This window comes from Schistocerca cancellata, chromosome 6 (genome assembly GCF_023864275.1).
Source record: "Schistocerca cancellata isolate TAMUIC-IGC-003103 chromosome 6, iqSchCanc2.1, whole genome shotgun sequence".
NCBI classification, from domain to species: Eukaryota; Metazoa; Arthropoda; class Insecta; order Orthoptera; family Acrididae; genus Schistocerca; species Schistocerca cancellata.
The window spans coordinates 217016188-217031435 of record NC_064631.1 but is presented as its reverse complement, the minus strand read 5'-3'; the positions used below and the strand labels follow the sequence as shown (position 1 = coordinate 217031435).

The 15248-nt window shown below is 41.3% G+C and overlaps 1 protein-coding gene across 1 annotated transcript in view; it reads right to left on the bottom strand.

The window, feature by feature from the left end:
* The window catches only part of LOC126088258 (mutS protein homolog 5-like), a 230114-nt gene that overhangs the window by 166765 nt on the left and 48101 nt on the right, over positions 1-15248 (bottom strand). Inside the window, exons 5-7 of the mRNA XM_049906387.1 lie at positions 10161-10392; positions 9907-10077; positions 9544-9682 (exon numbers count right to left, since the gene is read on the bottom strand). Coding sequence (XP_049762344.1) covers positions 9544-9682; positions 9907-10077; positions 10161-10392 — 542 coding nt within the window. The remainder of the gene's footprint in view (positions 1-9543; positions 9683-9906; positions 10078-10160; positions 10393-15248) is intronic.

The window sequence follows — 15248 nt, the reverse complement described above, 5'->3', positions numbered from 1 at the left end:
GATCAAGATCTACATCAAGGAAGGTAGCTCAATGCACTGAAAAGAACCAGGTGAAGTGAATTTGGGCACAGGACAACTCCATGCGAGTACCTTTGGCAGAACCACAGATTTATTTATAGATTTGATCTATCAAAGTGAAATAATTGTGGAACAGTATGTTGATGGCTAGGAGGTTGAGGAAAGACGTAGTGGGTTTGATATCAGGAGGACGCTGGGAAAGGTAGTGTTCCAAGGCTGCAAGGCTATAGCCAGCACTATGAGGGATGTTGGTGTATAAGAAAGTCGCTTCCACAGTGACCAACAAGAAGTTAGGTGGTAAATGGACAGGAACTGTGGAAAAGGAGGTGAGCAGTGTCTTGAATGTAGGATGGGAAGTTATGAACAAGTTTGTAGATGTTGGTCAACAAAGGCAGAGATTCGTTCTGTGGGAGCATCGTACCCAGCCAGAGTGGCAAGACCAGTAGGGAGAGCTGTGGGGTTGGGTTTGTGGGATTTGGGAAGTAGGTAAAAGGTAAGAGTGCAGGGTGTTGCTAGTGGGACAGGAGAGATGGATTCAGTTGTTATGTTTTGCGATTGATCAAAGGCCTTCATGAACTGCTGAGGGTCCTGTTGAACTCCTGAGGTAGCATCATCATGGTCGTAAGGTTTGTATGCAAAGGTGTTAGAAAGTTGGCAGAGACTGTAAGCTGGATGGCCACTATGATTCATAATGCTATGATTCATTACATATTCTCCACTATTGGTTCATACTGCTCAACTTGACTGTTAGCCAATCACATGTTTATTTTATTACACAGGATGGTGACATGTGTTTATCTCTAACTACAATGTACAATAGCGTGTTGTGCTTGTCAAGTTGTGATCAAAGACATCAATTTATAGGTGCACTTACTACTTCCTGACTCTTTAGAACATTTTCTGACTTTTGTTCAAACTTCCTACATACACAGTTCTCTATACAACTGTTTATTTCTGTTACAACATTTTGACCACAAGCTTTCACTTCCGTATTTTCAACCTTTTTAACTATTTTTTCAGTCACTCCTTTTGCCTCTAGACTGTCCAACCAAGAATTCCTAGTGATTCTACCTCTGCCAATTCTGAAAACTATCCTCTGCTCTAGCAAAACCCCAAGCACATATCCTCTTTCTGAAATCTTGTATGGCAAATGGTGTCCCACCATTAAAACTGGCATCTCGGACGATCACCTATCCTACCGCAAGGACCTTCACACTAACCAATTCCATCAGTTCCTCACTCTTACCAATCTAGTCTTTCACAATCATAGAACCTGACCTCAAACCATACTTGAGAGCCTCTACTCCTTTCACAAAATCCTTTTGCTATGTGACCACAACTTCCTTAATGCTATCACTCCTACAGTTGGACAGCATTCCTAGCATCTATTGAAGAAGGTGTTCCAGGTACTTCTGCCTTATGCCGGCATGGGATTACCCATAAGTAAGACTGATCAAACTACTCCATCGACCCTCCATAGCTAACTGACCGTGCCTTGCTGACTTACTCTGCCTTCCATATCCTCAAAAATTTCCTCCACCCTCCATAAAACATACTCTCTATACCACTGTTGTCAGCCTTTCTGCCAAAACTCTGACCCCGGCATAGGTATCAGTGCTTTCTAAAGGCCTAACCATTAACCCAAAGTTCAACCACGCTGTACTTGTTAAGATCCTTCTTTCATGTACTCGTTCTCTGCATTGGAAACATTTCTTTATCATGCACCCTACTGGCAATACCCAACCAAAATCCCACATAGAATCCTGTTTAAAACAGTTCCAGTCTCCTTCTAACCATTATCCTCCTCCCCTTCCACCTAGTCATCCCCTAACATTTTCCAGGAATTTCTAACCTGACCTTCCTTTCCTAAATCCCTCCCCAGCCACATCCAACATTTCTGTGGAACACACAGCTATCCACAGCCTGACAACCAATCCAGGCATTATTATCCTACCCCCAGACAAAGGCTGCACCACAGTAGCCACAAATCGTAGGGACTATGAGGCTGATGGTCTCCCACAACTTTTTGACATATCTGCATACAGAGCTAGCAACAAGGATCTCATCCCATAAGTCCAACAGCACCTCCAGCAACTACTCCAGGCCTTTGGCCATCCCGTAACCTGACACCTGAATCCATGTCCCTCCTCACACAACAACCCTTGCACTTACCTGCTCCCCAAACTTCACAAAGCCAACCCAAAATGTCTCCCCATTGGTCATCCCACTGTGGCTTGGCACAATGCTCCTACAGAATGAAACTCTGCCTTTGTTGACCAACACCCACAAATTATTCCCCTCATCACCCATGGATACCAAATCTGTGATAAAGAAGGAAGGAATTGTCGAAATATATTGAAACCTTACCAGGGTCTTTATTGACAGGAAATATCCTATCCAGCTTATCTGCAAACTGATGATCTGTGCCACGTCCTCCTCTGAAACCAGTAAACCTATTAAACAGCCACTGACCAGAATTCCACCGATCACCCAGTACCAACTTGGCCTTGAGAGGCACAACGTCCTTCACCAGTGCTTTGATTACCGCTTTCCATGCCCTGAGATCAAGGATATCCTACCCACATCATTCAAAGTAGTGGTCTGCCACCTACTCAATCTACAGAATATCCTTCTCCATCTACTCCACTCCTGGACAAGATGGGTCGTTCCCTTGTAGTTAACTGAGGTCGAAGCCCTGTAACATACATCCATCCACCACTTCTTCCTGACGTCCAGCCCTAGGCATTTCTTACTCAATAAAACGCAGGGCCATGTGTGAAAGCAGCCATGTTATACAACAGCTATGCTGCAATTACTGGACAGCATTCTATGTGGGCATGAGAAGTAACCAACTGTCTACTCACATGAATGGCCACTGCCAAACTGTGCAAACCACAAATTTGATTGTCTAGTTGTGGAATATGCTGTGCACCACAACACAAATAACTTCAACAGCCACTTCTCTACACTGGCCATTTGGATGATCCCTTTCGGCAAGAGTTATCTGAATTATGCAGGTGAAACTGTCTCTCCTTATATCCTGTGCTGTCGCAATCCACTTTGCCTAAATGTCCGCTAACTTGTTTCTCACTGCCTCACCTTATCTTTTCCCTTCTCTTTTCTTTCCACACCAATACTTCCCCATCAAGATCATGTACTGCCTTCTCCTACCATTTTTCCCCTCCCCCCTTGCCTTGTGCCCCTTCTCCCCCCTCCCCTCTTCTATTTTTTCAAACCTGCCCCCCCCCCCCCCGCCCTCCCCCAAATTCCTTTCACTATCTCTTACAGGCTGTACCCTCTGAACTCCTTTCATCTTATGCAGCCACTGAGTCATCTAGCAAAATATGCCTCACATTATCCCATTAACACCCCCTCCTTGCCTCGTACGTCCTTCTGTACCCCATCCTCACTGCCAGCTCCCCAGGCAACTGCTCTCAATAATCGATAATCAATAATGAGTCTTGCTGTGACCACACTACTAGTGTGTTGTTGGTGTCCATGGGGTTGTGTATGTATGTGAATGTGTGTACTTCTACTACAGAAAGAGCAAGAGCTCAAAAGCTACTGTGAATACTATTCTGTGTTACGTGTTTTACCCTATTTTATGTGCCTATATCTCCTCACTACACAATTTATCAGATCATTACTAACAATTTGCTGTCTCTTGGATAGTTCTTTGGCTGGTACTGGAACTTGTGCTCTGGACTGATTTTGCTAGGAATACCCTTACACCACACTTCTCTTTATCCTTTAATGACAGTGCTACTCCAGGCCTATCACCGTTTGTATTTGCTCCTTCAGAGCTTTTGCACTCCAACAGTAATATACCAGTGTTAGCGTGTCACAAAACCAATACATAAATATTCTAGGATAACACTTTGCATTATATCACTTCCTTTCATCCATTATTGCGAGTTTCCATATTGGCAGGTGTTTTTAAAAAATTAAATGGATGTGTCTTTACACTGTCATGATAATGGAGAAATAATGAGGTTAACTGTTTACAATGTTCTGAATAGCTGCTATCAACACTCATCATCTGAAGAAAAGTATGGGTCACTTCTGAACTAAACAAAAATATTAGGTCAATGTATGGCAAACTGAGTAAATGTCCATACAGAGGCATGTGCAGTACTGCATTACAAGACATTTTTCGTGGATCACAGAAAGTAAAAAGTTGATCTCTAAAATATCTTCTCATCTCATGAACCCTCTAGACTGGATCTCTGTTTACATAAGCCCTACCCTTTTTCTATATAACAACTGTTAGCATTTGACTGCTTACATATCCCCCATCCCCCTCAATAGCTCCCAAATACATTCATGATCCTCAGTGTAATTCTCATTTTCTCCTTTCTACTTCTTAAGTGTCTTATTCTCTACAGTTTCCCTATCCTCTTGCCCTTGTGATACATCTCACTCAGTACTCTGCAATGAGCAATGAAGCTGAAACTATGCTTACTAATATTCACATCTAATCTACTCTGTCCAATGCATTCAACCAGTGATTCTGAAATGTGTATGACAGATTTCAATAATAAATTCCTGTATCCTCCTACTAGTGCACATGAGTTTGAGCATGCTGAGCGTATTGACACTGCATGGCTATATTTAAATCAACCACCAACGGTATTAGCACTGGCCGGGCACTTGAGACCGCCTGTAGGAAGTCTACACATGGCATGGTCTCTACCATGTTTTCTACTGGCGACTCGAACCTAACTGTGGATGGAGCAGCCCTGACTAACCCTCACTACGTGCTTTTAGTTTGTAGCACTCACATCAGTTGTTCCGTGTACTGCTCCTGTATGATTCTTTTGTCTTGTTACTTGTGAAGTCATGAGAGGCTTATTTCCATTATTTTTGCTTATTTCCATTATTTTTTAGAGGTTTACAAATGAAACCATATTTGTGTTAGTTGGATCAGTTTCATGTATTACTTAGTTACTGCATGACTGGTGACAGGTTTGGAATGGTTTCCATGTGTGCAGTCTTTACGAGTTGTTTGATCAGGTTTAGTCTTATGGATGCCATGCTACCAGCCCTGACTGAACAGCTTAATTTGGCAGTGATCATTTTGTTGGCTTCCATTAACAGTCTGGTACCATTCCACTGGTCTATCCCCCACTTTTCCTCCATACAATGATTCAGTCGAGGATTGGGAAGCTACTGCAAAGAGATTCATAGATTACTTTATGGCCTTCAGTGTGACACACTCAAATTTGTGCAAAGCATTATTCCTCTCATGGATTCCACCTAAGGTGTATCAATTACTGTGTCAGCTTGCCCCTTTCCAAGAACCGGCAGCTCTTACATTTGATCACACGTGCAGTTTATTGTCAGACTGCCATCACAAACAAACACATGTCATACTGGCATGAGTTGAATTCTACCAATGCCACAAGAAACTAAACCAGTCATAGAGGCTTGAGCAGCTGAACTTCATGGCCTTAGCTGTAAGTATTAGTTCATTACTGATGCCCATAATGACTCTTATGCAGACTCTGTGACACAACTGTCCGTTTAGCTCTGGACAAGGAAGTGTGCCAGAAGGCTTTACTCTTTGAAAAACCCCCATTGACAGATGTTTCGCAAATAGAAATCTTTCAAAGTTCCTCAGGCAGTCAGAGACCAAACTGAAGCATGGGGCGATGTGGCAGTAGTGTCACAATGTGTGCACAATGGACAACAGATAGCTGGAACAAGGAAGCTGCAGTGGCAAAGGCAATCATGCGGGCCAAGCACTGACCAGACCGAGGTCAGCCCAAGCAGCTGCGACCACCAAAGCGCCAGTGGCAGTGTTCTCTGTTTTCATCTTGTCCTTTCTGTTTTGTCCAGCTGAACGTTAGTGTACCATTAGTGCTGGGCTACTTGTCATGCTTGCCAGACAAGAGGCCACATCACTTCCATGTGTCGTTTGCCGAAGGCTGTTCAGGGTGTGGACATACACATAAACTGTGTGACTCCAATACTTGTGACTGACTTCTCCACAGTTGGTAATCGAGTTAAGTGTTTTTCGCCAAGTACTCTGGCTATAGGTCGACACAGGTGCTGCAGTGAAGTTACTGAATTCTCAAACCTATATGAATTTCCGCTTGTCGCCATTGACATGAGTCACATGGAAGCTGGTCAGTTATAATAAACAGAACATTGCTCTGTTGGGAAAATTTACAGCATTTGCCTCTTACAAGCTGGTGGTTCATACCATTACATTTTTGGTGGTTGCTGATGTCCTTGTTGAGAACTTGTTAGGGATGTACGCACTTCAGGCATTTGGTTTTTCCATCACCATCCCAGTTCATCTTGTGTCCGATCAGGTACCATTTTCTCAATTGGAAATTGTGTGTGTGGAGTTTTCGGACTTGTCTTTGGAAGGTATAGGTTGTGCTAAGAATTTTTCTGCTCATATATCTTTGAAATCCGCAGCTTGGTCTCACTTTACTCATGTGTATACTATTATTATCACCTTGCAAGATAAAGTGAAAGCAGAACTGGATAGACTTCAATTCCTAGAGGTGATGCAACATGTTATGGCTAGTGAATGGTCATCTCAGCTGGTTGTAGTTCAGTGCCTCTGTGGTGACTTCAGTACGACAGTCAATGTGCAAGTCATCTTGGATACATATACTCTCCCACGCCAGGCGGAACTATTGGCAAAAACATCGGATGCCCAGTACTTTTCTAAAACTGATTTGTCTGAAGCTTATTTGCAGGTTCCTGTGGACTAAGAGTATCGATGAGTTCTAGTTTTGAATACTCCTTCCAGTCTCTTATCAACATTTGCACCTTCCTTTTGGTACGGCTAGTGCACTTGCCATTTTTCAACATTTTTTACAGCAACGACTACGCCTGTCGTGGGTTGCATTATCTGGATGATAATGGTGTCATGGACTCCTCCATGGCTGATCACTTGAAAAATTTGTGCACTTTGTTTTCTGTCTTACAGTCTCCAGGCTTATAGCGTAAATTCGTGAAATCTCAGGTTTTTTTTCTTTTTTTTTTTTTTTTTTTTCTTCCCCCCAACCTTCTGTTGTTTATTTGGGGTTTGAAGTCTCGCAGGATGGGGTTTGCCCTCTGCCAGACATCATCTCCACTGTTACATCTATGCCTCAACTTTCATCCATGAAGTAGCTTCAGGCCTTCATATGGAAAATAGCCCACTACCACAAAAATCCTGCCAGGGGTGGCCACATTGTCCCAACCATTGCATGACTTGTTTTTGCTGGAGCCCAGATTGTGAACGTGCTTTTTAAATGTTGAAATCCAGATGATTCTTGGTTCCTTATTCAGCTACATACTCTCCAAAATGGCACATGGTTTTGAGACTGACATCTCACAGTATGGCCTCGGCGCAGTCCTAGCGTTCTGATATGCTTACAGCTTTGATCGACCTATTGCTTTCACCTCTGGATCTCTCTCTCTCTCTCTGGCCCAGCAGTGTTACTCTCAAGTGGAAAAAGAGGCTCTTGCCATAGTCTATGCTGAAGTCTCATTTGCCTGAGACTGCAGTCATGTGTGAGTGTGAGTTCCCTATGCATGAGTGTGTATGTGTGTTTTTGCCATATAATTCTGATGAAGGCCTTACTGGCCGATAGCTGTTATTTGTGACAGTCTTTTTGTTGTGCCTATCTGTGACTCAGCATCTTGATTACTGCATAAATGTTAATAATAATAACAACAAATCAACAGTTAAATTTTAATTTAGTTCACACTTTGTGTGTTTGAAGTACCGTATTTACTCGAATCTAAGCCGCACTTTTTTTCCAGTTCTTGTAATCCAAAAAACCGCCTGCGGCTTAGAATCGAGTGCAAAGTAAGCGGAAATTCTGAAATATGTTGGTAGGTGCCGCCACAACTAACTTCTGCCGTCGAATATATGTAGCGCTACACAGGCATGCTTTGTAGGCACAAAGATAAATACTGGCGCCAAAACCTCTGCGTCAGTAAATAAATTAAAAAAAAAGGTGGAAGACGAGCTTTTTTCTCCGCCCCGAATTTCAACCACTGCATTTTCATACATTATCCAATGAAGTAAATACAAATTCCGTATTGTTCATCTTCGAATGTAGCAGCTTTTCAATGTACTATGAAAGTCCGACTGGCAAGACTGTTTGCGATGTTTGCCAGTATGGCCAATTCTACGTTCTGAATTTTTTCCTACCTGTGAGAAGAGATGGTTGCTAATGGGAACTTTTGTGAATCACATGCAGTATTGTCTTCACCATAAGAATAATACGAATATAAACATTTTGCCATGTATTCTTTCGTGTTTGCTGCTATCTCATTTAAATCCTGTCTGGCTAATAAACTACGAAACTAGAGTGAGACAACAGCAAACGCGGAAGTGTACACATATCATATCATGTTTATATTCATATTATTCTTATGCCTAATAGGGATACAGTCAGAAATGAAGCACGGCAATTGACTAGATTTTTGAATCTAAGATGACTCTAATTACTGTGCAGAAAGTAATGTACTAAAGAGGCGTCTGCAAAGATTTTCAAATGGAGAAAAATTTTCGCTAAACTCTCGTTCAGAACATATTCTATCATACGCAGTTTATTACTTGGTTCTTGTTGATCATTAACAAAGAAAGCAGCAGTGTAAATAACAACAAATAGCAGTCTCTTGACACAAGCAAACCATGTCGCGAGCGGCGACAGGTCGTAAACATTCATTATCAGAATGCGACAAACAATGCATGACACAGTGCAGTAATGCATTTTCAGCTCAGAGTGACGTAAACACCTATAACAAAGAGAACAGCACTTATCAGATCAAAGAAAAATAAGGAATCAATTCAAACCAGACAAAGCACGTGAAAAACAAAGGGTACCCGTATAAATACGGATGGAGCGCCCGACGCATATCAATGGTTACCTGGTAAAGCTTAACTGCTAAGCTTATGGCTCGAACCAAACTACTGTAGCTGTATCGTCATTCATTCGACCTAAATTGTGTCTCATATTACAATGGACCAACTTTGTTTCGCTTTGGAGGTGCGGCCTAAAACTTCTCTCCCCTTGAATTTTGAGTCTCAAATTTCAGGTGCGGCTTAGATTCGGGAATTTTTTTTTTTCCCTTAATTTCGAGTCTCATTTTTCAGGTGCGGCTTAGATTCGAGTGCGGCTTAAATTCGAGTAAATACGGTACTTTTGTATCTGTCTCCATCACTGAACAATGGGTACTTTCACAGATGCATATTTATGATGCAACACACTAACACTAAAACAAGCCTTTTCAAATGTGAAGATTAAGTTTTTCTTAAAAAATATACAATGTCTGTAATAAAATCTGGAGTTGGAGGTTCCTATTGGGAACTATTATCATCAGTTCACACTTTTTTATCAGATCAACTTGCAAAGAAAAAGTTCCAAATCTCATAAAAAAGTCATCCTACTGACTGCCTTTCTGATAAGATATAACAACATCCATCAATATTCAATTCATTAATCCTGAAAGCTGTGCTCAGGTTGTCTCTCAAGAAAATATTTGTAATGTTACATAAAGAAAATAGCATACCGATACATTTGATATGTACTTCAAGCAATCTTGAGCTGTTGAAACAAAATCACAATTTCTTGGATTTGAGCAGAACTCTACTGCATTCAGTCGATTATTTAGAACATCAATTTTCTGTGTTGGATGGAGAAACATTGTTCTGAAATGAAGTTCACACAAGAAACTAGTAAAAAGAGAAATAAAGCAGCTGATCATTCACTGTTTAATCTAAAACATTTAGCCACCTAAACTGCAAAAAATCTGCATTTTGCAACAAGACTTTACAATGATACAGATTACGACAAGAAATTTGTTGAAAATATATCTGCCACATAACATACAGCAATTTTCTGCAGAACTTTGTTATACAACAATTGCCAATACCTCATTAGATGACTTCCCATTGTTGTCTTGCATCTATTGAATATTCCAAAAATGCTTAGACCCTCCTTACTGCTTCCAGGTGTGCCAGCTTTGAAATTTGATGGATGAGAGAGCTGATTAAATACTTGTAATGCTTCATAGGAGTCTGCATCAATCATTACTATATCTTGCCTGAAAATGTACAAAACTGCTGATAAGTGTTTGTTATTTTCAGTTGTTAAGTACTGATTGAGATGTGATTTACAGAAACTTACAAAGATATTGTATTTATGGCAAGCACTGGAGCTGTTTTTTGTCTAACGTCTAAGTTTAAGTGCAAATACGATTTATCTAAACATTGAAGAAGACATCCAAGGGAGAAAATCATGGATTCAGCAGTCATTTCAAGCAAGGAATTAATATATCGTACATGTTCTTCTTCACCAAATTCCTCTGGAGCATTAGGGAATTTTATATTCAAAACTCTTCTTCTACAGCTTTCATAATCTGTGGAAAAGAAATATTTACACCTTGCATACCAAGATGAAACTGAGTAACACATAACAACACAACTGAAAACAAATTTATTTTGTTTACCGTGTGTCAAATTACATTTTTTACAAGTGTATAAAACATCTCCACTATGATTTGTGTCTTCTGCACATTGTGAATACATGAGCGTGAATTAGTTTGGTCGCATGTAGTATATATGATGGGACATAAGATTCAATATCCATCAACACTTGGAACAATATTGCAATACTTAATACATTAACTAATCAGCAAAGAGAGTTGCATAAAAATAATCTTCCGACACTGTGTTTTGTTTCTATTTTGTATGAGGCTATGAGAAAGAAATCCGATAGTAAAGATGAAGAAAGAAGGCAGCTAAATTTGATGGGCACTAAGTGGACAATGTTTATAACAGTGTAAGCCAGATGGAGTGTAAGACATGACATTGCTTTGTGACTATGTTGAAGAAGGCTGTAAGCTGACCATTTACATGATTTAAGTTTCTTCTTTTTTTTTACACACACACACACACTCTCTTTCTCTCTCTCTCTCTCTCTCTCTCTCTCTCTCTCTCACACACACACACACACACACATGCACACACAGGCATGTTCTCTCTTGTAACACTGTAGAGTATTCCTTTTCCAACTACAGTGTTTCAATCACAAATGATTATCAGAATTTAACTTGCTTTATATACTGAGTTACCATTTTAGAGTCATCAAAATTTTCTCTATCTCTTCTCTTTCTGTCTATAACATCATCAGCATTTGTACCTAAACAATTGTTGTTGGCATTAAGTTTGCTGTTGATTCTGATGAGTTTAATACCACATATGAAATGTTAACAGAAAACCATTCCTTGTAATTCCTTTCAATTCATAATGAATAATTAATAATTCATAATGAACCCCACTCCCTTTCTCCTGTTACTTATATTACTGTCTATTCATCTGAGCAGGAATCATTATCTATTTCACTGATTCCTACTATATTTAGACAGAGCCTTAGAATTTTACTTCAAGACTTATAGCTTCTGTTTCGTCTCCAGACATTCGAAGTTCCACACTCCGACTCACAGAATGCTATAGTTTTGCTGGTTTTTCAATTTTTATTTTCATGGTCAGCTCACACCCAAGTAGGGGACCAACTCCTACCTTCATCACAATCTTTTCACTTATAGGCCACATTTCCTGTGAACACACATTTTGTCTCTTCAATGCAGTGGTTTCTATCACCGTCTACATCCTCATGCTATTGATCAGTGCTGGTTCTTCACCTTTAAGAATAGTTTCCTACCCTATGGACAACAAGGTGCCCAGAATTTCTGTCTGCTTATGCATCCTCTTTAATAGGAAATCATCACGTGAAAATAGGTTATACATGGAAATGAATGTTACCACTCACCATATAGCAGAAATGCTGAGTCGCAGATAGGCACAACAAAAAGATCGTCACAAGTAAATAAAGCTTTTGGCCCGTAAGGCCTTCATCAAAAATAGACAACGCACACACACACACATACACACACACACACACACACACACACACACACACACAACTGCAGTCTCAGACACAGCGTGTGGCTACAGGTGCCTGAGATTGCAGTCGTGTGTGCGAGTTGCATTTGTGTGTTTGTGTGTGTGTGTGTGTGTGTGTGTGTGTGTGTGTGTGTGTTTGCGTGCATGTGCCTGTCATCTATTTCTGACAAAGGCCTTATGGGCTGAAAGATTTATTTATTTGTGACAGTATTTTTGCTGTGCCTATCTGCAACTCAGCATCTCCACTGTATGGTGAGTGGCAACTTTCCTTTACATAATATTGTTACATTTCACCCTGGATTCTCGATTGTTCAGTTATACATAGATTTCTCAAGAAAATGTTACAGACCCTCTGCTTTTATTAATCTACAGAAATGACGTAAGAGACAATCTGAGCAGCAATCTTAGAATGTTTGCAGATGATCTTGCTATTTACTGTCAAACAAAATCATCAGGAGATCAAAATAAATTACAAAAGATTTAGAAAAGATATCTGCATTGTGTGAAAAGTACCAATTCACTGTATATGATAAAAATATGAAGTCCTCCTGTAATGTTCTGTGGCTTATTTGCCTACTGGGTGATAGTAAAGGGCTGTTGAAAAAGTTCAGTAATCAATCTGCAGCTCTTTTATTTTACTGGGTTCTCCAATTCTCTTACTTTTCTGTCAGTCACTGAACAATAGCAATGCTGCAAGGGATAATATCAATTCTGCAAAGATCCTGTCACACGGTGGCCTTGAACCGTGAACCAGCTTTTCCCCTGTGGACTTTGATCTGCTGTGTTGATAATGCAGAAAGAGAAATTTTCTTCTATTTAGAGTAATAACACACCCAGAGAAGTTTCCTTTAACATGCAATCCTAACTGCTTCTAACAGATTGACTAAATAGGCCTAAAATTCTGGCTAGACGTTTTCATGACTGCATCTCATAAGAAACTCTGAACAATTTTTTCAATGAAGTCTGAACATCAATATTGTACATATATGTGGCATCTGTTCTTTTGGACAAGCGTCGTGATGAGCCATGGTGACTATCTGACAGAAGTCCTCTGCCAACTGTCTGACTCCTCCATCTACAAGCTCTGCCATAATGATCCCATCCCAGAAGTCTAACATAACCTACGATCCCTATATAAATCCACTGGCCCTTCCCAGAACCTCTCCCGAGAGTCCATCACTCTCCTCACCTCGAGAACACCCTGCACAACTACCATCTACATGTTCCCCAAAGCCCAGAAATCTAGCAATCCTGGATGCACCACTGTAGCTGGCAACTGTGCTTCCACTGAAAGAATTTCCGCTCTTGTTGACCATGAGTTCAACCAACTGTTTGAAGCCTAGCCTCCCAGACCAAAGATACCAACCACTTCCATCACTGATGCTCCATCATCCCGAACCCTTTACCTCCTGAATTTCTACTCATCCCTGTTGATGCCACCTCCCTATACACTAACATCCCTCATGCTCACGGCCTTGCCACTATCGAACACTACCTCTCCCAATGTCCCTCAGACCTCATTTCTTATACACATTACCAACTATACACTGATTCAAAACTAATTTTCCTTTTAAGGGAAGGTATACCAACTAATCAGTGGCACAGCCATGGGCACCCCTGTGGGGCCCTCCTATGCCAATCTGTTTTTGGCCGTCTAAGGAAATCCTTCTTACCTTTCCATAACTCCCAATCCCTGGTAGCTTCACGTTCATGAATTATATCTTCATGATCTGGACTCAGTGCCAAAACATCCTATCCTCATTTCTTCAGATCCTCAACACCTTCTTTTCCATCTTCTTCACCTGCTCCTCCCTCTACCTAATGTACCACCTTCCTGGATGTTGACCTCCACTCTCTTATGGCTCCTCCCACACCTCTGTCCACATTAAACACACCAACCACCAACAGTACCTATATTTTGACAGCTGCCATCCCTTCAACACCAAAAACTTCCTCCCATATAGACTAGTCACCTGTGGATGACCTATCTGCAGTCATGAGAAATCTCTTCCCCTGTACACTGTAGGTATCACAGACATACATTACCTCCCAAAACCTAGTCCACAAACATATTCCCCATGCCATATCCTCACACACCCCTGATCATCCCACCAGCCCCAAGAATCAGCTACAAAGGAGCACTCTCCTCGCCACCAAATACCACCCTGGACTGCCATAACTGAACCACATCCTTCAACAGGCTTTGATTACCTCTCATCATGTCCTAAAATGAGGAATGTCCTAGCCAAGATCCTTCCCAGCCCTCCTAAAGTGGTATTCCGTCGCCCAACCAACCTATACAACATCCTAGTCCATCCCTATGCGCTCCCACTCCCGATCATGTGCCAAAGGGATTGTATCTCTGAGGTAGATCAAAGTGCAAGACCTGCCCAATCCATCCACCCAGCACCTACTATTCCAGGCCTGTCAGAGGCTTATCCTAGCCCATTAGAGGCCAGGCAATCTGCGAAAGCACCCGTGTTGTATGCCAACTCTACTACAAACAATAAACTGCTTTTTATGTCAGTATGACTACCAACCATGTTTTCACCAAGATGAATGACCACCACCAAACTGCTGCCAAGAACAAAGCTGACCACCTGATGGCACAACATGCTGCTGAGAAGATAGTCAATATCAATGGCTGCTTCACAGCCTAGGCCATCTGGATCCTTCCCTTCAACATGAGCCTTTCTGAACTATGCACATGGGAGTTGTCCTTACAACATATCCTTTACTCTCATAATCATCTTTTTCTGAACTATGCACATGGGAGTTGTCCTTACAACACATCCTTTACTCTCATAATCATCTTAGCCTCAATATCCAGTAACCCACTATCCCCACCCCCACCCAATAGTATCACATTCATCCACCCTCTCAATTCATGTTCCCTTGTCACCTTCAGTGTGCGCTGCTCACCACTGGCCCTGACAACCTTACATCAAGTGCCTAGCCTTTGTACTTGTTGCCCCTCCTACTCTGCATTCCTAGCCACAAACTAACTGGCTCTCTCTTGAGCTGCTAGCTATCCGGCTCTCTCTTGAGCTGCTTTCTATCTGCCTACCATCTCTCTCTCCCTCTACCCATGCAACCCAAATGTTGCACTGCCACTGTTCATCCAGCTGTTACAATATAAGGGCATAGGCAGGTGTATGTGTGTGCATGTATATCTGTCTTCTGTGTAGATTTTACTCTAGCTTGAGAAAGAATTACTTCGAATGCTAGCAAATTTTCTTTCTTTTTGCGTGCCTATTGATGACAACCCCAATGCTTTTCGGCAAATGGTCACTTTTAATGCAAAAATATT